At 59.2% G+C, this 21,762-nt stretch overlaps 1 protein-coding gene across 6 annotated transcripts in view; it reads left to right on the top strand.

The window, feature by feature from the left end:
• MARK4 (microtubule affinity regulating kinase 4) overlaps positions 1-21,496 on the top strand; it is a 32,489-nt gene extending 10,993 nt beyond the window's left edge. The window contains exons 8-18 of one of the 6 annotated variants that reach the window (XM_036416372.2): positions 1,261-1,497; positions 6,158-6,277; positions 6,689-6,788; positions 8,279-8,388; positions 8,486-8,645; positions 12,224-12,441; positions 14,509-14,612; positions 16,777-17,055; positions 17,219-17,298; positions 18,202-18,246; positions 20,274-21,496. In XM_036416372.2, the coding sequence (XP_036272265.1) occupies positions 1,261-1,497; positions 6,158-6,277; positions 6,689-6,788; positions 8,279-8,388; positions 8,486-8,645; positions 12,224-12,441; positions 14,509-14,612; positions 16,777-17,055; positions 17,219-17,298; positions 18,202-18,246; positions 20,274-20,338 (1,518 nt within the window). In that variant the 3' untranslated portion in view covers positions 20,339-21,496. Of the gene's footprint in view, positions 1-1,260; positions 1,498-6,157; positions 6,278-6,688; positions 6,789-8,278; positions 8,389-8,485; positions 8,646-12,223; positions 12,442-14,508; positions 14,613-14,972; positions 15,346-16,776; positions 17,056-17,218; positions 17,299-18,201; positions 18,247-20,273 lie in introns of those variants that run through there. The other 5 variants (XM_036416371.2, XM_036416374.2, XM_036416373.2 and 2 more) reach the window with 5 other exon arrangements.
• Positions 21,497-21,762: the final 266 nt, after the last annotated feature.

The following is a 21,762-nucleotide window of genomic DNA, read 5'->3' as shown; positions in this document are numbered from 1 at the left end:
AAAAAACATAAAATTCCACTGTCATGTGGCTGGAGAGGTTTCTAAAAGCCCCTTCTCTCTGCTGCCCCAAAGTCCCCCCTCCCCTCAGAGGAAGCACCTTTAGGTGCCTGTGAAGATGAACCTGGAGGAGGCGCGCCCCCTGGTGGAGGGTACTAGAAGTGGCTACCAAAGGGGATTTCAGGACGTGATGAGTGCACCAGAGGGACGCCCAGCCCAGCCCAGCCCAGCACAGGGGCTGGCCTGTGGAGCTTCAAACGCCACCAGGGGCAATGCCACCTCAGAGCTGGGCTGAGGTTGAGGAGTCTCTGAGATGTGGGTTTGTGACGTGTTGGGTCAGAGGTGGGGAAGGGGCCACCAAACTTCAGCAGGAGGTGGGGAGGCCTGGCCAGGGCAGGGCTGTGGTTGGGACGGGCCACACGGGCAGCCTTTTGAAGGTGGTGCTGTGCGCTGAGGTTAGTCACAAAGCCAGAGAGCCGGGTGCTGCGGCTCCTTCCACGCTCAGCGAGGGAGGCCAGGCCTCTCCGCCGCTGTGGCTGTGGACACGAGGTGGTCTCCCTGAGCCTCGGTTTCCTCGACTGTGAAATGGCGATTACAGGAGACAGACCAAACCTCGTAACTGTATGAAAAGTGTGAGTGCTATGTCCCTCACACTGTGGTAGGTGCTGTGTGCTCAACCCCGCAGCCGCCTGGGAGGCGGGTGCTGTGGTTACCCTCAGCTTACACGGGGAAACTGAGGCACAGGGGAGTCTGGCTACCCACCCAAAGGGACACAGAGCGGGAGTGGCGGAGATGGCATCTGTGCTCTAACCCGGTGCCATGCGGCCACTCGTAAAGTAAATGACAGTCCACAGCGCTGGGTGTGCCGTGGGTGTAGTGAGTATCAGGTAAAGTGGTTGTTTTCATTTTATGGGTCTTGAATAGTCAGTCCTCATCTTTTTTTCTGCTGGGTAAACTGAGGCTCGGAGAAGGACAGGCGCTGGCCTGAGGACCCCCAGCTCCGCAGACCATGGGGACAATGATAGCTGACTTTACATAGCGCTTAGCTGGCACAAAATATGGCTCTAGGCCTTTTGTACAGGTTAACCCACTTCTCTGAAGTAGGGACTGTGATGATCCCCATTCTGTGGACGAGGAAATCAGGGCCCAGAGAGGTCGCAGGGAGGCGGGGCTGGGCCACAGTCAGCCTGGGTAGGCCAGCTCCAGCGCCCGCGCTCCCGTCCACCGCACGCGCCCACCCCGGGCCCTCTCCTGCCCTCCCAGGCCGAGAACCTCCTGCTGGACGCCGAGGCCAACATCAAGATCGCCGACTTCGGCTTCAGCAACGAGTTCACGCTGGGCTCGAAGCTGGACACGTTCTGCGGGAGCCCCCCGTACGCCGCCCCGGAGCTGTTCCAGGGCAAGAAGTACGACGGGCCGGAGGTGGACATCTGGAGCCTGGGCGTCATCCTGTACACCCTCGTCAGCGGCTCCCTGCCCTTCGACGGGCACAACCTCAAGGTGCTGGGCGGCTGGCGGGCCTTCCTCTCCTGGGCGGGGCTGTCTGGGCCTCGTCCGGCACGGCTCCCGTGCAGGGGGACAGCTGGCCTGGGGGCATGTGGCAGTCCGGGGTCAGGCGGGACCCACGTGGCCATCCCTGAGGGACCACGCTGTGTCTGGGGTCAAGGCAGGGCCTTTGCAGCTGGCGGGCTGGGGTTCAGATCCTGGCTCACTCTGTCCGTTTCCGTGGCCCACTGTCCCTGGGCCAGGCTGTGCTGGGTGCTGCAGACACCGCTGCCTTCGCAGGCGTCGCCCCGCGGGCCGGCCTTGCGCACACGCTGAGCGGGACGAGCCAGTCCCAACAGTCCGCGCGTCGCGTGATTCCACTCTTAGGAAACGTCCGTCAGAACAGAAAGCAGAGGAGTGTTTGCCTGCGTCGACGGGAGGATGGGGAAGTTGGAGAGCAGGGTTCCGGTTTCTTTCGGGGCGATTAGATGGTCTGAAATAGATTGTGGTGATGATTGCTCAACTCAGAGTGCAGTAAAAACCACTGAATTGTGCACTTAAAGCACACAAAAAGCCTGCCCGCACAGACTGACATTCCATCAGCACAGCCAGGCCGAAAACCACAGAGAGACGCGCCATAGGTGACTTCAGATGCCGGCGGTGCTGGGGGGCCGGGTGGGAGTGTGGGGTGAGCTTAGCGCGGTGGTTCTCTTTCCTCTTTGAACCGTTCATTCTGAAACGCTGCCCGTCCACAGAGAGGTGCCGGGGCCGGGGCAGGTTTCAGGAGATGCGCCCTCGCTGGCTTCTGGCCCATTTGGCGTATCTGTATGCGCTCATGGCACGTCATCGTCACCCTCCTTGCTAATGGGATTTGGGAGTTAGTACAGGCACAATACCCTTGATCCCTAAAGGCAACACACAGCAGGTAGCTCCTGAGACCAGGCCTCTTCCCGTCCACCTTCACTCAGCAAATCCGGCCTCAGACCCAGGGCCTGTGCTCAGCTCACCGGTCGTCCTGGGAACATCCTCGGCAGCCCCGTTCTGCCCCAGCATCCCCCCGGCTCGCTCCCGCGTGGGCTCACTGGTCCTGTCTCTTCGGTCTCCTTCCGTCGGGATCCGCTCCTCCGCCTTCTATGTCCTTCCTCACGTGGCGTTGCTGGCCGGTTCCGGCCGGTTTTCTTACAGAACCTGCCTCCGTGGGTGCCCGCGTGTTCTCTGCATTGGATCCGGGTGGGGGTCCCACAGCAGAAACGCCCGGCCCTGCTCAGCGTGGCCGGAGGAGCGGCCGGAGCCCGGAAGCCCTGGCTGAGGACAGGCCGTCAGCAGGAGGAGACCCTTCCCTGTGGTCCCGGCTGGGCGGCCCCTCTGAGCTTGTCCCCTCTGTTCAGGGAGGACCGCGCTCCGTTCGGGGGGGGGACCGCGCTCCGTTCGGGGGGGACCGCGCTCCGTTCAGGGGGGGGGGACCGCGCTCCGTTCGGGGGGACCGCGCTCCGTTCGGGGGGGGACCGCGCTCCGTTCAGGGGGGACCGCGCTCCGTTCAGGGGAGGGGGACCGCGCTCCGTTCAGGGGGGGGGGACCGCGCTCCGTTCGGGGGGGGGACCGCGCTCCGTTCGGGGGGACCGCGCTCCGTTCGGGGGGACCGCGCTCCGTTCAGGGGGGACCGCGCTCCGTTCAGGGGAGGGGGACCGCGCTCCGTTCAGGGGGGGGGGACCGCGCTCCGTTCGGGGGGGGACCGCGCTCCGTTCAGGGGGGACCGCGCTCCGTTCAGGGGAGGGGGACCGCGCTCCGTTCAGGGGGGGGGGACCGCGCTCCGTTCGGGGGGGGGGGACCGCGCTCTGTTCGGGGGGACCACGCTCCGTTCGGGGGGGACCGCGCTCCGTTCGGGGGGGACCGCGCTCTGTTCAGGGAGGACCGCGCTCCGTTCGGGGGGGACCGCGCTCTGTTCGGGGGGGACCGCGCTCTGTTCGGGGGGGACCGCGCTCTGTTCGGGGAGGACCGCGCTCCGTTCGGGGGGGACCGCGCTCTGTTCGGGGAGGACCGCGCTCCGTTCGGGGGGGACCGCGCTCTGTTCGGGGAGGACCGCGCTCCGTTCGGGGGGGACCGCGCTCCGTTCAGGGGGGGGGGACCGCGCTCCGTTCAGGGGGTGGGGACCACGCTCCGTTCGGGGGGGACCGCGCTCCGTTCGGGGGGGACCACGCTCCGTTCGGGGGGGACCGCGCTCCGTTCGGGGGGGACCGCGCTCCGTTCGGGGGGACCGCGCTCCGTTCAGGGGGGGGGGACCGCGCTCCGTTCGGGGGGGACTGCGCTCCGTTCAGGGGGGGGGGACCGCGCTCCGTTCGGGCGGGACCGCGCTCCGTTCGGGGGGACCGCGCTCCGTTCAGGGGGGGGGGGGGACCGCGCTCCGTTCGGGGGGGGGGGGGACCGCGCTCCGTTCGGGGGGGGGGGGGACCGCGCTCCGTTCGGGGGGACCGCGCTCCGTTCGGGGGGGACCGCATTCCGTTCAGGGGGGACCGCGCTCCGTTCGGGGGGGGGGGGGACCGCGCTCCGTTCGGGGGGACTGTGGTGACTGCGCCCCGAGCACCCGCTGAGACGAGGCGGAAAGAGCTCGCTGTCACCGGAAAGTGCTCGCTGTCACCGGAAAGAGCTCGCTGTCACCGGAAAGTGCTCGCTGTCACCGAATAAGCTTTCTGCCCCGAGCAGGAAGCCCGGAGTCCTTTCCTTCTCCTCTCTTCCTGGAGCATCCTCACCAGAGGACATTCTTCCCGTTGCCTTTTCAGAGACAGTGGGAGGGAGGGAGGAGGAGGCGGGAGAGACATCGGTGTGTCTCTCACATGGACCACGCGGGGAGTGAGCCCCATCCCATGGGCAGGGAGAGACCTGCAGCCCAGGCGCCTGCCCTTGACTGGGGATCTAACCCACAACGCTCCAACCACTGGGCCACCGGCCGGGGCCCAAGGCCTGTCCAGGGACCAGGCCAGTGGCTCGCCTGCCCCAGGCCATTGCCACCTCCTTGCCGGGCAGAGGAGGCACACAGCTGGGGACAGGTCCCGGCTTTGTCACTTCCTGCTGAATGACCGAGACACATCCCTTTCCGAACCTCCAGGTGGGGACTTAAAGAATACCCATGACAGCCACCCTGGGCGCAGAGCCCGCCCCGGGACCAGGCAGCTCCGGTGGTGGTGGCTGTGGCCCGAGGGCTGTTCTCGCCATGTGACCGACCGTGTGGGGCAGTGGTCCCACGGGCAGGCTCCGGAGCTGGAACCCGGGCCTGCCACGTTCTGGTCGTTCAGTCCCAGGCAAGTGGCTCCACGTCACTGGGCCTCGGGCTGCTCGTCTGGAACAGCCTCGTGACCCCGTCCACAGCGTCACCCCGAGCACAGACGCGCCATTGGGGAAGCACTCAGAGGGCTGCGTCTCGGCGAGAGCCTGAAAGCGATCCCGGAGATGATGAAATATTCACGACCCTTGGGGCTGGAGCGATCTGCAGACCCAGGAGGCTGCCCGGGCGCACCCCCTTCCGGCCCGGCCCCCGGCAGATGGCCCCGCCCTCCCCCAGGTCTCCCCACAGTTCTTTATCGGGACCGGGAACGGGCTCTCCCTGGCCCCCCTTGCCATGGAGCGGGGGACTTGTTTTCTCCTGCGCAACCTTAGGGCTCCTCATCCCAAGCCCTTAAAAAGGTCAGCGTGGCCCTGGCCGGGTAGCTCAGCTGGTTAGAGCATCGTCCCTGTGTGCAGAGTTGTGGGTTCGATCCCCAGTCAAAGTGCTTACAAGAATCAACCCATGAATGCATAACTAAGTGGAGCAACAAATTGTTTCTCTTCCCCTTCCTCTCTCTTTAAAATCAACCAATACATTGAAACAAATTTTAGCCCTGGCTAGTGTTGCTCACTGGTTAGAGCACCGGCCGTGCCCCAAAGGGTCTCGGGCTAACTTTCCAGTCAAGGGCACATACCTGGGTTGTGGGTTCCCTCCATGGCCCACCCCCACCCCCAACTGGGAAATGTGTAGGAGGCAACCAGTTGATGTGTCTCTCTCACATCTGTTTCTCTCTTTCTCCCCGCCCCCCCTCCACTCTGAAAAGCAGTGGGGAAAATATCCTCAGGTGAGGATTAACAAAACAAAAAAAAATCATTTTCAAAGGTCAGCAGCTGAGAGGCTCATCCTTTGAGACCTCCAGGGCCTCCGAGCTCTTCAGAGGGACAGGGGAAGGGGCCGGGCTGGAGGGCGTGGGCAGGAGCCCCCTCCCCCTCCCCTGTATAAGCCTAATGTGTACATAGGGCTGCTCTGGGCCTAGCGGGCTAGGCCCTTCCTGCCATAAACTCACTCACCCCGGCCCCCGAAGCGGGTGCTGGGACCCCTTTTGCAGACAGACTGAGCCCAGAGGCCAACCCACCTCTTGGCTTAGAGAATTCACTTCCTCCATCAGGTTTCCTCTGAGTGAGTTATATAGCTTCAGACTGGTAATATTTCTTTGAAAATTGCTGCATGTGGCACAACACTCCCAGATGGGGAACGGGGTTCAGGAGGGAGTGGGGGCCTTCACCCACCTCCTCAGGGCCGGGACTCGGGGCTCCTGTCACTCTGTCCGGGACGGCCGAGCTGAGCGATGAGTGTGTGTGATGGGGAGGCGGGAGGACCCTCCCCCGGTAACCCCGCCCGCCCGCCCTCCCTCAGGAGCTGCGGGAGCGTGTCCTCAGGGGGAAGTACCGGGTCCCTTTCTACATGTCCACGGACTGTGAGAGCATCCTGCGGAGATTCTTGGTGCTGAACCCGGCGAAACGCTGTACTCTGGAGGTGAGCCCGGCCCCGCGCCCTGCGGTGCCTTCTTGTCCTGCACTGCCCTCTCCCCACTGCCCACTAAGGTCCTCGCCGGAGGGTGGGGGAGCCGGGCAGCCCAGGAAAAGGCGCCTGCACCCATCCTGATGCACCCCCAGCAGCCTCGCCCACTGTCTGTCCCGCCAGTAATTAGCTAATGAGCTTCTTGGATGATTACAACGTGCTGGGACCCAGATGATGTGGGGGCGGGAGTGGCATCTGGAGGCTGGGGGATGTTGAGGGGGGGAGGCGGGAAATGGGGTGAAGAGGTGCTCACTCTCAGGAAGCCCTCAATTCTGGGATGCTAGACCTTGGGGGTGGGAACCTCTATTTGTTCCTGGCTTCTCCTGACGTGTCTTCCCCTTCCCTGCCCTGCTCCGATTCCTGCAGCAAATCATGAAAGACAAATGGATCAACATCGGCTATGAGGGCGAGGAGCTGAAGCCGTACACGGAGCCGGAGGAGGACTTCGGGGACACCAAGCGGATCGGTGAGGGGCGGCGAGCGCGGGCCCAGCTCCTCAGACCTCAGACTCGGGGCACAGGGCCCGGGGGAGCCTCCCAGCCACCCCTCCGGGGGGCATCAGCAGCTTTTTGAGGCAGCAGGAGAGCGAGGTCTGGTGCGGTCCCTGTGCTGCCGCTTCCTGGCTGCGAGGCCTGGGCGAGTGGCTTCCCTTCCCAGCGCGTCTGTTTCCTCGTCTGTAAAATGGCCTTTTCCTAGAACCACCTTAGGGGTTGTTATGAATATTAATTGAGTTAATCTACATCCTGCACTTTATATTAGGCATGTTCCGTCTATTTACATATTAGGGTTTTACATGTTATTACATACATCAGCACGTAGTACTGTGACTGTTGAAGCACAACAGGATGGCCCCTGGCTGGTTTGGCTCAGCGGCTAGAGCACCAGCCTGCAGACTGAAGGTCCTGGGTTTGATTCCAGTCAAGGGCACATGCCCAGGTTGCGGGCTTAATCCCTGGTGGGTGGCCTGCAGGAGGCAACCGATCCATGAGTCTCTCTCATCATTGACGTTTCTATCTCTCTCTCTCCCTTTCTCTCTGAAATCAATAAAAGAATATTACACACACACACACACACACACACACACACACACACACACACACACAGAGGATGTCACAGATCACTCCGAAGAGCTGGGCACAGCCATCGGTAATCTGCACGTTCTGGGAAAGTCCCTACCTCGGCTAGGGCCTCACCCTCCACTCCTTCGGTCCCCATCCTCCAGCCCAGAACCTTCAAACCTTGACCCCTAAAGCATTAGCCCTGGAAGAGCCGCTTAGGGACCCTCCAGTGTCCCTCCATTCTACAGCTGAGGAAACGGAGGCCCCCGCCAGAAGGTCCTTAACCAGGGCTTCCCTGGTTGTAAGTATCAGAAACCCAAGCCGTTCTGGCTTAAACCAGATGATGATGATGATGATGATGATGATGATGATGATAAGCGGTTGAAGCATGCGAAATCGCAGTGTGCTTAAACGTGGTCGGTGCCGGCAGTTCAGTGTGGTTTAACCTGATAGTGATGTGAGTCACACAGCTCAGCAGGCCGGGTGTGGCAGCCCTCAGCCCCTGGCCCCGGGTGCTCAGGGCGGTGGGAGTCTGCTGAGCGGCGGGTTATTTCCAGGCAGCCCTCCCCCTGGAGCCAGCTGCCAGCAGCAGAGCCTAGTGGTCTGGGCACCTCGTCAGGAGAGCCACTTCCTACATTTCCTCTGAGAGCACCAGTGGAGCCCACTGGCCGCCCCTGAACCAGGCAGTTTGGGCGGTGGGGGGGGCAGACCTGGGGCAGGGCTTGGGGCAGGCAGGCCTCAGCTGAGTGGTCCGCGTGGGAAAGGATGTCCTGCCAAGGAAAAGTCAGGGTCCTCCTGGCGGAAGGGGGAGTGGGCATTGGGCAGCCAAAGGGTGGGCATCGCTGACGTGGAGAGGAAGGGCCAGGGCCTGAGCCTCCTCTCTGTCGCCCTCTCTCAGAGGTGATGGTGGGCATGGGCTACACCCGGGAGGAAATCAAAGAGGCCTTGACCAGCCAGAAGTACAACGAAGTGACCGCCACCTACCTCCTGCTGGGCAGGAAGACCGAGGTCAGGAGGCGCGGGGCGTTTGGGATTCGGGTGCCCGGGCTGGAGGGATGTCTGGGGCAGAGAGAACATGGGCTGAGGCTCGTCGTCTGTCCTGCAGGAGGGTGGGGACCGGGGCGCTCCAGCACTGGCCCTGGCGAGGGTGCGGGCGCCCAGCGACACCACCAACGGGACAAGCGCCAGCAAAGGCACCAGCCACAGCAAAGGGCAGCGGAGCTCCTCCTCCACCTATCACCGCCAGCGCCGGCACAGCGACTTCTGTGAGTAAGGCCTCCCAGCCAGGCCCTCAGGGCAACAGCAGCCGGCTCCATTGCCTCCAAGAGAGGCTTCCTTACTGAGATGCAGGCACGTCGCACAGACTGTGGAGGCAGGAACGCACAGCTAGGCTCAGGGAAGCATCAGAAGCTGGAAAAGCAGCCAGACCCCCAGCAGACACTCTCTCGCTTCCTCTCTGCTCATTTGGTTTTTCCTTCCTCCCTTACCGGTCTCAACCTATCCTTTTCCCAGTCTCTCTCAAGCTGTACCTGGAGAGGAGGGTCGGGAGCTCAGCCTGAGCAGGAAGTGTGTGGTTCTAGAAGGTCAAGCCGTTCCCCGCTCTGGGTCTCCTTCCCCCACCCCTTTTATTTTAAAGGTTTTTTTTTTATTTTTTTTTATAGATTTTAATTTTAATTTTTATTCTATTTTTTAATATATTTTATTGATTTTTTACAGAGAGGAAGAGAGTTAGAAACATCGATGAGAGAGAATCATCGATCAGCTGCCTCTTGCACATCCCTAATGGAATGCCCTTGACTGGAATTGAACCTGGGACCTTTCAGTCCGCAGGCTGATGCTCTATCCACTGAGCCAAACCGGCTTTGGCTTTTCTAGATTTTTAGAGAGAAAAGGAGAAGGGTAGAGAGGAAGAAACATTGATTAGCTGTCTCCTGCACACACCCTACCACGGATTGAGTCCACAACATACCATGTGCCCCACCGGGAATCGAATTGGTAACCTTTTGGTGCATGGGTTGATGCCTAACCAACTGAGCCACACCAGCCAGGGCTCCCTCACCCCTTCGTTATTATTATTATTTATTTATTTATTTATTTATTTATTTTTATTGATTTCAGAGAGGAAGGGAGAGGGAGATAGAAACATCAATGATGAGAGAGAGAATCATAAATCAGTTGCCGCTTGCATGCCCCCACTGGGGATCAAGCCCACAACCCAGGCATTTGCCCTTGACTGGAATCGAGCTGGGGACCCGTCAGTCCGCAGGCCGATGCTCTATCCACTGAGCAACACCAGCTAGGGGTCCCCCACCCCTTTAAATAGCAAGACTGGCCCAGAAAGTGCCAGAGGGGCTGTGACTCCAACATCTTGTGGTAGAACATTGTGCCCCAACACCCCGTGGAGACCTGGGCTCCCAGGCTCTCAGGGCAGAGGGTCGCTCCAGTGCCCGTGTCTGTCAGTGCCCCTCTGTCGTCATAGAGATTACGGTTCTTGGACGGTGACCTTTAAGGTTCCTGAGGATTTAGCAGTTCTGACTCTGACGTTCTAGAACGTGTTTAATCCCCGGGTTCTAGAACCATAAATTCCTCAGATGTTCTAAGGGGCCAGATTTGTTTTTGAAATTACAACAATCACAGGCTTTAAATCTTGGCGGTACGCAAAGCGCAAACAGTAAGATATAGTCTTCGTGCAGCATTCTGTGAGCCCCACCCCCACCCGTTCTCCTTGGAGCAGCCACTGTTACTGGGTTTATATACATTCGTTTGGAGAGGTTTTATTTATAAATATACTAGGGGCCCAGTGCACAAATTTGTGCACTTTGAAAAGATCTCTGGGCAGTGAGGCCCCCGGTCCCCAGTCCCCGGATACCACCGCTGCCATTCCTACCCGCTGATGGCACCAGCCCCACTCGCACCCACTGATGGCATGGAGCGATTGGGGCCAGCGCAGTCAGTGGGTGCGAGCAGTGGCTGCTGCCCTGATCACCCCTCAGGAGCAGGGGGCGGTGGAGAAGCACTCAGGGGCAATCGGGGCCAGCAGCCGCCACTTGCACCCGCTGACGGCACCAAGAGATAGGGGCTGGCACCAGGAGTTGGCAGCGGGTGTGAGCAGGGCCTTTACTAGCATCGGGTGCGAGAGGCAGCTGCTGGCCCCATCACCCCTCAGGAGCAGGGGTAGGTGGAGAAGCAGGTGGCACCTGCTGATGGCATTGAGTGATTGAGGCAGGCAGCAGGTGCAAGCAGGGTCAGCACCAGCAGCAGGTGTGAGTGGCCCTGGCAGGCAGGAGCAAATAATTTTCTGTAACCAGCAGAGGCTGGCCCCAATGACAGCAACCGGCACCCTGCCTTGGTCTGGTGCCCCTGCTCACCAGCTCCACCATCCTGCTGTGGCCAAAGCCCACCAATTTCTGCACGCACCCCCCGGTGGTCCACGCACATCATAGCAACCAGTTTTCGGTTGTTCCACCGTTCTGTCTATTTGCATATTAGGGTTTTATAGAGAGAGATAATGAGGTATTCCTGGCCAGTGGTTCTCAGTGGTTAGAGCCTCGGCCTGTGCACCGAAGGGCCTGGGTTCGATTCCCGGTCAAGGACACGTACTTGGGTTGCGGGTTCCATTCCTGGCCCCAGTTGGGGCACGTGTGGGAGACAATCAATCAGTGTGTCTCTCTTGCAGTGATGTTTCTTTTTCTTTTTTTAAATATATTTTATTGATTTTTCACAGAGAGGAAGAGAGAGGGATAGAGAGTCAAAAACATCGATGAGAGAGAATCATCGATCAGCTGCCTCCTGCACACCCCCCACTGGGGATGTGCCCGCAACCAAGGTACATGCCCTTGCCCGGAATCGAACCAGGGACCCTTCAGTCCGCAGGCCGACGCTCTATCCACTGAGCCAAACCGGTCCCAGCGCAGTGATGTTTCTTTCTCTCTCTCTCTCTCCCTCTCCCTTTCCATCTCCTTCCCCCTCCCACTTTCCCTCTCCCTCCCTCCTTTCCATTCTCTCCAAAAATCAATGGGGAAAATGTCCTTTTGTGAATAAATGTGTGTGTGTGTGTGTGTGTGTGTGTGTGTGTGTGTGTGTGCAGAGAGAGAGAGAGAGAGAGAGAGGGAGAGAGAGAGAGAGGGAAGATAAAAAGGGGCATACAAAGATTATGTAAACAATTTACCGTAAAGGTAATATCCTCCTGATGCAGACGATAGCTCTTTGGAGATATTCGTATATAAACGAGGAGATCCGGTAGAGATAGGCACTTTTCTCCTTTTTTATGCAAATGACAGCACTGTGTAGGCCTGCTTTGCAGTTTGTCTTGAAGATCACTCTTGTTACATAAGAGCTTTCTCATTCATTTTTATTTTTATTGTTTTCAGAAAGAAGGGAGAGGGAGAGAGAGAGAGAAACATCAACGATGAGAGAGAATCATGGATCAGCTGCCTCCTGTACGCCCCACACTGGGACTGAGCCTGCACCCCGCGCATGTGCCCTGACTGAATCAGTTGGGGGCCTCCTGGTCATAGGTCGATGCTCAACCAATGAGCCACGTCGGTTGGGCGGAGCGTTCTCATTCTTAATGGCTGCATAGTATTCCGTGTGTGGAAATACCTTCGTTTATTTAACTATTCACCTGTTCCCAGTCTCTGGCCCTAAAAGGGGAGGATGATGCCGGCATAGCCTGCCTCTGCGAGCATCCTGTCATGGCGGAGCTTCTGGGCCACTCTGACGGCCCCCGTCAGGCCTGCACAGAGACAGGGCCCAGGCGAGGGATGCTGAGGTTCCCAGATCACCCAGTGCAGGTCCCGTATTTCCAGGGGATGCCACCCTAACTGTCCCCTCCCTCCGCCAGGCGGCCCGTCCCCCGCACCCCTGCACCCCAAGCGCAGCCCCACCAGCACGGGGGAGGCGGAGCTGAAGGAGGAGCGCCTGCCCAGCCGGAAGGCGAGCTGCAGTGCTGCGGGCAGCGGGAGCCGGGGGCTGCCCCCGTCCAGCCCGATGGTCAGCAGCGCCCACAACCCCAACAAGGCCGAGATCCCGGAGCGGCGGAAGGACAGCGCCAGCACCCCGGTGAGCGAGCGGCCGGCCGGGCGGGGCGGGCTGCGACCACGAGGCCCGGCCTACAGTGCCACTGGGCTCGCATCTTTTCAGACCAGGCGATTCCCATCCTGCTCCCCAACCACACAGGGGACTCCTTGTTCATCCGTTCACGCACTCATTCATTCAGCAAACCTTTTCTGAGCGTTCCCTCTGTCTGATCTTGTGCTTGATGCTCATGTGTAAATTAGCATTCAGAGTCCGAAGGAAGCATACAGCGTGCTTTGGGCAGGGAGGATTTAATACAGGGAACTGGCTGAGGTGCTTACCAAATTGTAGGAAGGGCTGGAGAAGCAGGTGAAGGACTAGACCTGTGGGAATGACACCTCGTCAGCAGTCCAGAGCCACCGGGAGCTGCCCCCTCTGGGGCTGCCTGCAGCCCTGTTGAATTCCAGGACACACACGGTCAGGGCTCCAGTGCGAGACCCAGGACTTCACCCTCACCCAGAGGCCCCATGCCCTCAGCACCTGGGAGAGGGCGTGGGGCCTGCAGCAGCACAGACCGCAGGGCCTGGCCTGTGAGAGCAGAAGTCGGGGCTTCATGAGTAAGAAGGTTGGCAGGACCCGTTCCTGTCCAGAACCTGAGCTGCCGGCGAATCTGAGATGTAGACGTGGCGTCTGAAGCTGCCTAGAGGGGAATGGTGCAGCGGAGGAACCAAAATGCCCTCGACAGGGGAGCCCCGGTGCAGGCAGTGATAGGAAAGGGGTCCGGATGCTGAAGCCATAGAGACCGAAGTTTGAATGACACCGATGAGCTGTGTGTCCTTGAGCAAGTGACTCTACCTCTCTGAGCTTTAGGACTCCGTCCTGTGAAATGAGCTCATTAAGAACCTGGGTGATTGTGAGAAGAGAATCTTGTACAGAAAGCACTGCACGCAGTGCCTGCTCAGTGAGCGCAGTGCCTGCTCTGCTGTTGGTGTTCCAATACACCCACAGCTAAGGAGGGAGGAGAGGAACAGCAGGTTAGCCCCCCAGAAAGGAGAAGGGAGGAAATAATAGAAGTCAATAAAAGGGAAAACAAGTGTACACTGGAGAAAACCAACAGAGCCGGAAGCTGGTGCTTAGAAAGGTTGGTAGAAGCACTGGACCCTGAGCAGGACTGACAGAAAGAAGGCAGCAAACACGAATCGCCAATATCGGAATGGAAAGGGGACTGTTGTAACGGGAAGAGATAGCGAGAAGGAGGTAGGAGCTACTTTAAGCCAATAGATTTGACCACTTAGATGAGATGGACAAAAGCCTTAAAGACACAGTGAACCAAACGGACACACAAAGAAATGGGAAACCTGAACAGTCGCATGTTCTTGTTAAAGAAAATAGACTTCATCATTTAGAACTTTCCCATACAGGAAATTCCAGACACAGATGGCTCTAAACGGGCGGAACGCTTCCAAACATAAGAAACACCAGCCTCAGACAGCAGCCTGGGCGAGAGGAGGGCTCGCTCCCAGCGCGGCTGATGCGGTGGCAGCGCCCGCCGGGATATTTCTGTCCTCGGAGCTCACGGCTCTGGGGAGGGCGAGCACAGGAACAGATGTTGCAGCGCGGAGTGACGGAGGCTGCCTTGGGGGGGCCAGAGGCGACCCTGACTCAGTCTGGAGCTGGGGGTGGGGGTGCATCATGAAGTGATACCTCAGTTGTACACAGGAGTGAGTCAGGGGGAGGTAGGAGGAATATCCAAGCAGATGAGACCGTCTGTGCACAGGCAGCGCGGAGAGACACCGTGTAGCATGAATGTGTTTTACAAGTTGGTTGGTCTGTACCGGGGGCGGGGGGAGGGGCGGGGGGGGGCGGGAGAGGTGGACTGGGCTGCCCCCGGAGCCTCCCGACCCTCCCTCCTCCCAGCCCCGGCCTCCTGTGACTCCCTCGGATTGCTGGGATGTCCCATGAGCCTAGTCTTCGGTTTCTTCAGCCCAGAGTAACCTTCAGTTTACACACAGGCCTCTCCGTGTTCATGATGAGGAAGCCCAGGGAGGGTAAGCGTGAGGGATCAGGAGTGGCCCTCCGTGCCCTCACTCCCTCCTGGCCTGTCTCCCACAGAACAACCTCCCTCCCAGCATGATGACGCGCAGGAACACCTACGTCTGCACGGAACGCCCAGGGGCTGAGCGCCCGTCCCTGCTGCCAAATGGCAAGGAAAACAGGTATGGAGCGGGTGGCAGTGGAGAAAGGGGCGGGGCGTGGGGGGAGGTGAGCAGGGCCCCCTGGATCTGAGGGGGCAGATGTTGGGGGACAGGGGTGCCGTGGGTTCTGGGGAGGGTATTATCTGCCCGGCCGGTGGCAGAATGTGCGAGTCCTCCCCCTCCCAGAGTCCCCTGAACATCCTCCTCCCTAATTAGTCAGCACCGGGAAGCAGTCTGCCCTGTTCCCTGCCCACGAGCCTTAGAAATCGGAGTTTATTTTTTTGGAATGATCCATTTTTAGAACTTAGAAGCCCAGAATGTCACAGCTTCCGCATCCTCTGGTTGGCTTGTGTTCAAACTTGTTTGCTCGTGTCTGTCCAGCCTCTCTCAGCTGGCAAGTGAGGGAACCAGCGCAGACTGGCTGGAGGCGAAAGGGAATGAATTTGTTCATGTCAGGGTTCAAGTCCAGGAGTGGGGCAGGGGGGACTCTGGGACAGTGACACTCCTGCCCACCAGGACTGTCGGGATATAAAAATAATAATCACCAAGCAGGTACCCTGTGCCAGGCCTCTGCACCTCAGCTGGTGGCATGCCCTGATCCTTGTGCGGTAGAGCCTGGTCTGCATTGACAGCTGAGAAAATGAGATACAGAAAAGCTAAGTACACTGTCCAGGGCCACAGCTGGTGAGTCGAGAAGCAAAGATGCTAGACTGACTCTAGAGTCTGTGTTTGTAACCATGGTAATGCGTGGCCTTCCAGTTCTAGTCGAGAGACGCTGTCATGGCTTAAATGACGGGGGAGGGTTGGTCCTCTGAGAACCCAGATGGATTCCGCCGATCTCAACATGAGCCTCAGATCTGGGTCTCAGGCCACGGCCGCAGTTGCCACCATTTCCCAAACAGCCAGAGGGGCAGAAAGAAAGTAGAGGGCAGTCCTGGCTGGTTTGGCTCAGTGGATAGAGCGTCAGCCTTTGGACTGAAGGGTCCCAGGTTTAATTCCAGTCAAGGGCGCATGCCTGGGTTGCCGGCTTGATCCCCAATAGGGGACATGCAGGAGGCAGCCAATCACTGATCCTCTCTCATCGTTGATGTTTCTATCTCTTCCTTCTCCCTTCCTCTCTGAAATCAATAAAGATATTATTAAAAAGAAAAAAAGAGCCGAAGCCGATTTGGCTCAGTGGGTAGAGCGTCGGCCTGCAGACTGAGGGGTCCCGGGTTCTATTCCGGTCAAGGGCATGTACCTTGGTTGCAGGCACATCCCCAGTAGGGGTTGTGCAGGAGGCGGCTGGTCGATGTTTCTCTCTCATCGATGTTTCTAATTCTCTATCCCTCTCTCTTCCTCTCTAAAAAATTAATAAAAATATATTTAAAAAAGAAAGTAGAGGGCAAACAGCATTCTTTTTAGACCCAACAATAGAACCAAGCACTTTTGTTTTTATGCTATTGGCCAGAGCATAGTCATATGGCCACCCCTAGCTGCAAGGGAGGCTGGGAAATGTAGTCTCTGGCTAGGAGGCCCTGTGCTGTACTCATGTCTTAGTTAAAGGTTTGATTACTATAGAAAAACAAGAAGGATGGATTCTAGGGGAGAGGTAGTGGCATCTGCCACAGTCATGGTTCCCTCTTTGAGTTCCAGGCTGGAGATTGGAGCTTGGGCCCTGCTGTCAGAACTGGGAGTGTTGGAGGGGCTGGAGGAGGCTCTGGGACAGTGGGGTCACCAGTGCTCACACGCCATCTTGAGAGAGTTCAGAAGCAGGTCCCTCCTTTTTATTTTCACCTGTTGAGAAATTGTTACAATGAATATGAATACCCTTGACGTACACATCTATTCATTTCCCAAGTTTGGATAATGGGGGTGAGATAGCAGGGTATTTGTGAAGTTGACTTGGCTCCTGAGGTTTGAATGGCAAATAGCAAAGGATTCATCCAGAAATGTATCTGAATCTATCCAGCGCTGAGTTTGGAGAAAGGGGGCTGGGTGGGGCAGTGGGGAGCGGGCAGAGTTTGAAGAGGGACGGGTGAGGAGGGGGCCTGTGGAGGGGCCGGTGCAGACACAGCTGGCACAGCTCGCCCTTCTCTGAGCTCCTGGTGGGGAGAAGGTTCTGATCTCAGGACAGGGAGGAATCTGGATTGGGCACTTGGCCTGCCTTGGGGTCCCTCTCTGACTTGTTCCTCTCTGCCCACAGCTCGGGTACCCCGAGGGTGCCCCCCGCCTCCCCGTCCAGTCACAGCCTGGCTCCCCCGTCCGGGGAGCGGAGCCGCCTGGCGCGGGGCTCCACCATCCGTAGCACCTTCCACGGGGGCCAGGTCCGGGACCGGCGGGCAGGGAGCGGGGGAGGCGGGGGCGTGCAGAACGGGCCCCCGGCCTCTCCCACGCTGGCCCACGAGGCCACACCCCTGCCCGCCGGGCGGCCCCGCCCCACCACCAACCTCTTCACCAAGCTGACCTCCAAACTGACCCGAAGGTGAGTCCCACGGGGGCCCCGGGGGCCAGGGGTCGAGGTTGGGGGCTGATGGGCCTTACCTGTCTCCTACTCAACTCTGCCTCCTTTGCCTCGACATCACCTCCTCCACTTCCACCTCACCCCCCTCCTCCTCCGTCACCTTCACTCCCTCCTCACGCTGCAGGGTTACCCTCGATCCCTCTAAACGGCAGAACTCTAACCGCTGCGTTTCGGGCGCCTCTTTGCCCCAGGGATCCAAGATCAGTAAGTCCTGTCCACCCTCCGCTCTCCCTGGCTCTGCCTCCTCGTCCGCATGTCCGAGCTGTGTGTGCCGGCGTGGGGGGCGGGGTGCTGGGCGTGGGGGCGGCGTCTGTACGTGGGGTCATTCGCTCATTTAATAAACAACAGTCTGGCCCCTGGAGCCAGGCTCAGGAGGTTCAGACCCAGCTCTGCTGAGGGACCTGAGCAGGCCGCTCCGGCTCGCTGGGCCTCGCTCTTCTCTTCTGTAAAATGGGGATGATCAGAGCAGCAGCTCCCTCACAGGGTCGCCGTGTGGACCAAGGGAGGTGGTGTATGGGCCGAGCCTAGGATGCTGCCTTGGGATGTGCTTTGTAATGTTTGCCTGTGTTATTCACTGGGCACCTGCTGTGTGTGTGCACCGTCCTGGGCCCTGGGGTACAGTGAACAAGACGTCCTTGCCAAGCCCTGCCCGGGCAGAGCCAGCATTCCACTAAGGCACCCAGACGTGAGCAGCAAATAAGGAACATACATGGACTGCCAGGCAGTGACAAGTCCGGGAGAGAAAACTAGGGCAGGGGAGGGGGCGGGGCGTGGGAAAGGGAAGGTGCGGCTCTCCACGGGGCAGCCTCACGGGAGGGGCCATTGGAGCAAAGCCTAGGAAGGGCTGCGTGTGTGTCTCCCCTTCTCCATGTGGTCTCTGCCCGCCTGCCTGCTGCTTTCGTCTTCCAAACTCCAGTGTCTTTCCTACGCCCTGCACTAACCATCTCAGAATGGACAAGGAGAGCCAATCTCGGCTCTGGGCCCTCCCCTGCCCGGCTCCAGCCAGCAGGGGGCACGGGGCCAGGGCAGGGTCTTGGAGGCAGCGGGTGGGGGAGAGGAGGCTCCCCGTGTCCCGGTTAAACACTCTGGCCCCCTCTCCTCCCCTAGGGTCTCAGACGAACCTGAGAGAATCGGGGGACCTGAGGTCACAAGGTAAGTGGGGTCATGTGACTGCCACACCATCCCTCTCCCTCACGGGCCTCAGACCCCAATACCTCAGCCCCTGCCCCTCCCCCTCCCCCGGGTCCTTAGTGGGACTGAGTCTCATCCTTTAAGGCCAACTCCCTGAATCCCCCTGTGACCCTCCCTTCTCTACCAGCAGCTCTTCCTCCGCTCTGCAGACTCCCCTCATTTCCACCCATCCTGGGCACCTCCTCTTTTTTTTTTAATGCTAAATCTTTTTTTCTTTTTAAAAAAATATATTTTATTGAATTTTCACAGAGAAGAAGAGAGAGGCATAGAGAGTTAGAAACATCGATGAAAGAGAATCATCGATCAGCTGCCTCTTGCACACCCCCTGCACACCCCTTACTGGGGATGTGCCCAACCAAGGTACTTGCCCTTGACCAAATTGAACCTGGGACCTTTCAGTCCGCAGGCCGACGCTCTACCCACTGAGCCAAACCGGTCTCGGCAGCACCTCCTCTTGACAGTGTCTAACTTCAGCCTCTCCCATCTGTAACAGCTCCTCCCCCTGCTCACGCCCCACCTTTCCTCTCCTCCCGAGAGCAGAACGGTGGCCAGCAGCCTGGGCCAGCTGTGGCAGACAGAATCTAACAGTCCCGGGAGAAAGTAGTTTAGACTTTGAGGGCTAGTCCTTCTGTCATGCTTATTCAGCTCTGCGATTGTAGCACAAAAGTGGTTATATTCGATACAAAAAAATGGGTCTGGCTACGTTCCAGTAAAACTTTATTTACAAAAAGCAAGCAGTGCTGTACTTTGCCAAGCCCTACTTGAGTTTGACAGGATACCAGTTTAGAGACCCCCCCAGTGGAAGTGCCCCAGTAGTTCCAACAAAGTCCCAGGACTGACTCTCATTGGCTGGGGCTTTGTCACGTGTCCAAACCAATACCTGTGGCGGAGGATGGAGTATTCTTCTGATTGGTCAGATATAATCATGTGCTTATCCTTGAGCCAATCACAGTGGCCAGGGAGATGGAATGCTCTCATTGGCCAGGACTGAGTCATGTGCCCACCCTTGGCACTGAGAGCCAGTCAGCCCACCTAAACCAGAAAGACTAGCTCTGCAGTGCGTCCCGGAAGGAACGCCCTTGGTGCCGGAGGCAGGGTATCTCTGTTGTGCGGGGGCCTCTTCCCATTGCAGAACCTGACCCTCCCCACACACAAGCTAATAAATGCCCCCAGTGCTCCCCTGCCGAGACAGAGCGACAATCAGAAAGCCCCAGAAATTTCCAAGTCCCCTTCTTGGTGAGAAACGTGGTCTAGAGTGGAGAAGGTTGGTCCTCCGAGGGAAAAGGGACTGTTCTCATCAGAACGATGAGTTAGTGAAGAACAAGCCCAGCTGCTGGAGCAGAGACCCCAAAAGAGACAGGAATACAGTTCCCTTTTACCCAAACCACGTGGCCAGCCCAGGGCCCCTCCGCTCCCCAGGCTCATCAGGTGGCGAGGTTCTTGCATCACCATCCTTCTGATCAGCGGTTCTCAACCTTTCTAATGCCGCGACCCACAGGTTGAGAACCGCTAGCAGGGTCGCCTAAGACCATCGGGAAACACAGAGATTTACATTACGATTCATAACAGTAGCAAAATTGCAGTTATGAAGTAGCAACGAAAATAGTTATATGGTTGGGGGTCACCACCACATTGAGGAGCTGTATTAAAGGGCCGCGGTATTAGGAAGGAGAGGCCGCCTCAGAGGACCTGGGCAGAGGGTCCGGGCCTGCAGTGTCCACTGAAGGGGGTCATGTATGTGCAGGTGCACGCGTGTCACCTCCACTTGCCTCCTGGGATTTGGAGGCAAAGACCATGCCCAGCGGCAGGGGAGGCTGGGAAATGTGGTCCCTGGCTGGGTGGCCGCCGTGTGTCCAGCTGAAACTTGGCCCTGGGGATGACACGGTGACAGGCTCCACGGGGACATCTAGGGGTCTGTCCGGAGGAGGGGACAGCGGCTTGCCCTCCTCTCCTCTCCTGCCTTGACCTCTGCTGTCTCCCCTCCTCAGTTGCCATCTACCTTGGGATCAAGCGGAAACCGCCCCCCGGCTGCTCCGATTCCCCTGGAGTGTGAAGCTGACCAGCTCGCGCCCGCCCGAGGCCCTGATGGCGGCCCTGCGCCAGGCCACCGCGGCCGCCCGCTGCCGCTGCCGCCAGCCGCAGCCGTTCCTGCTGGCCTGCCTGCACGGGGGTGCGGGCGGGCCCGAGCCCCTGTCCCACTTCGAAGTGGAGGTCTGCCAGCTGCCCCGGCCGGGCCTGCGGGGCGTTCTCTTCCGGCGCGTGGCGGGCACCGCCCTGGCCTTCCGCACCCTCGTCACCCGCATCTCCAACGACCTCGAGCTCTGAGCCACGGCCCGGTCCCGTCCCGCTCCCCGTCTCCCTCCTTCCGCGGGAGGCCAGGCCGCGGAGGGTGCGCCCTGCCGTCCCCGGTTGCTCTGACTTGGATTTGGGGCGCAGACTCTCCTCTGCTGTTCTCGGGGGAGCTCGGCACCAGGGGGTGAGTGGGCTCAGCAGGGCGCCTCCGCCGGTCCTGACCCTCCGCTCCCGCAGCGGGCACCGAGGAGACTCCGGGGCGGGGCAGGGGCGGGAGGAACACCGAGGACACTTCTCCATTCCTCCCCACAGCTCCAGCATTCGGCCTTGGGCCGGGGCGGGAGGGGTTGCTGAGCCTGTAGACGGCGAATTGGGGGCTGGGGGTGGGGGTCAGGCAGACTCCTTCCCTTTCCCCGCCCCTCGTGCTCGAACGCCCCTGCCCGCCCCAGGCCGGTGCGGGGCACTTTGTACAAATCCTTGTAAATACCCCCACGCCCTCCCTCTGCAGAGATCTCTGAGGAGCTGCCGCTGTCACCTCCGGTTTTTAAGTTATTACACCCCCACCCTCCTCCTCTCTCAGCCCCCTCACCTGCAGCCTGTCGTCCAATAAACTTAGGAAAGTCCCCCCTCCTCCACGCTGTCCCTGGGGTTCTGCCCTGCCCTCATGCGCAGGTGAGGTGAAGAGGAGGGGTGTGACTTTGGGCCAGTGGTTTCTCCTTTCTGAGCCTCAGTCTTCTCATCTGCAGAATGGGAGCAGTGGGCGTGTGAGGGTCAGGGACTCAGCCTCATCCGCAGGCCCCCAGTTCCTAGGTGGGACCCCCGTTCATCCACTCACGTGCCCACCCACATGTTATACTGGACTCTAAGCCACTTCCTACTCCAGTAGTACATTTATCCAATAAACAGTCATTGATCGGTGCCTACTCCGTGCTGGGCCCCCTGCTGGACATGGAGGCAGAAGCCGCCCTGTGTACAGGGGCCATGGGTTATGACAAACGAAGGAAACCATTGTTCTGGGGATCCCAGAAGAGAAAGGAGGCCGGGGAAGGCATTCCAGAGGAACCGATGGCACAGCTGGGTTTGGAAGGATGAGTTGGAGTTCACCGGGTATCGGGACTGCCCGACAAAAGCCGGGATGCGTGGCGTGTCTTCAGAGAACTGTGGGTAATTTAGCGGGGCCGCTGT

The sequence above is a fragment of the Pipistrellus kuhlii genome, unplaced genomic scaffold (assembly GCF_014108245.1).
Source record: "Pipistrellus kuhlii isolate mPipKuh1 unplaced genomic scaffold, mPipKuh1.p scaffold_m20_p_55, whole genome shotgun sequence".
Lineage (NCBI taxonomy): Eukaryota > Metazoa > Chordata > Mammalia > Chiroptera > Vespertilionidae > Pipistrellus > Pipistrellus kuhlii.
Note: the sequence above shows the minus strand (reverse complement) of the source record. Positions and strands in the feature narration are given on the sequence as shown.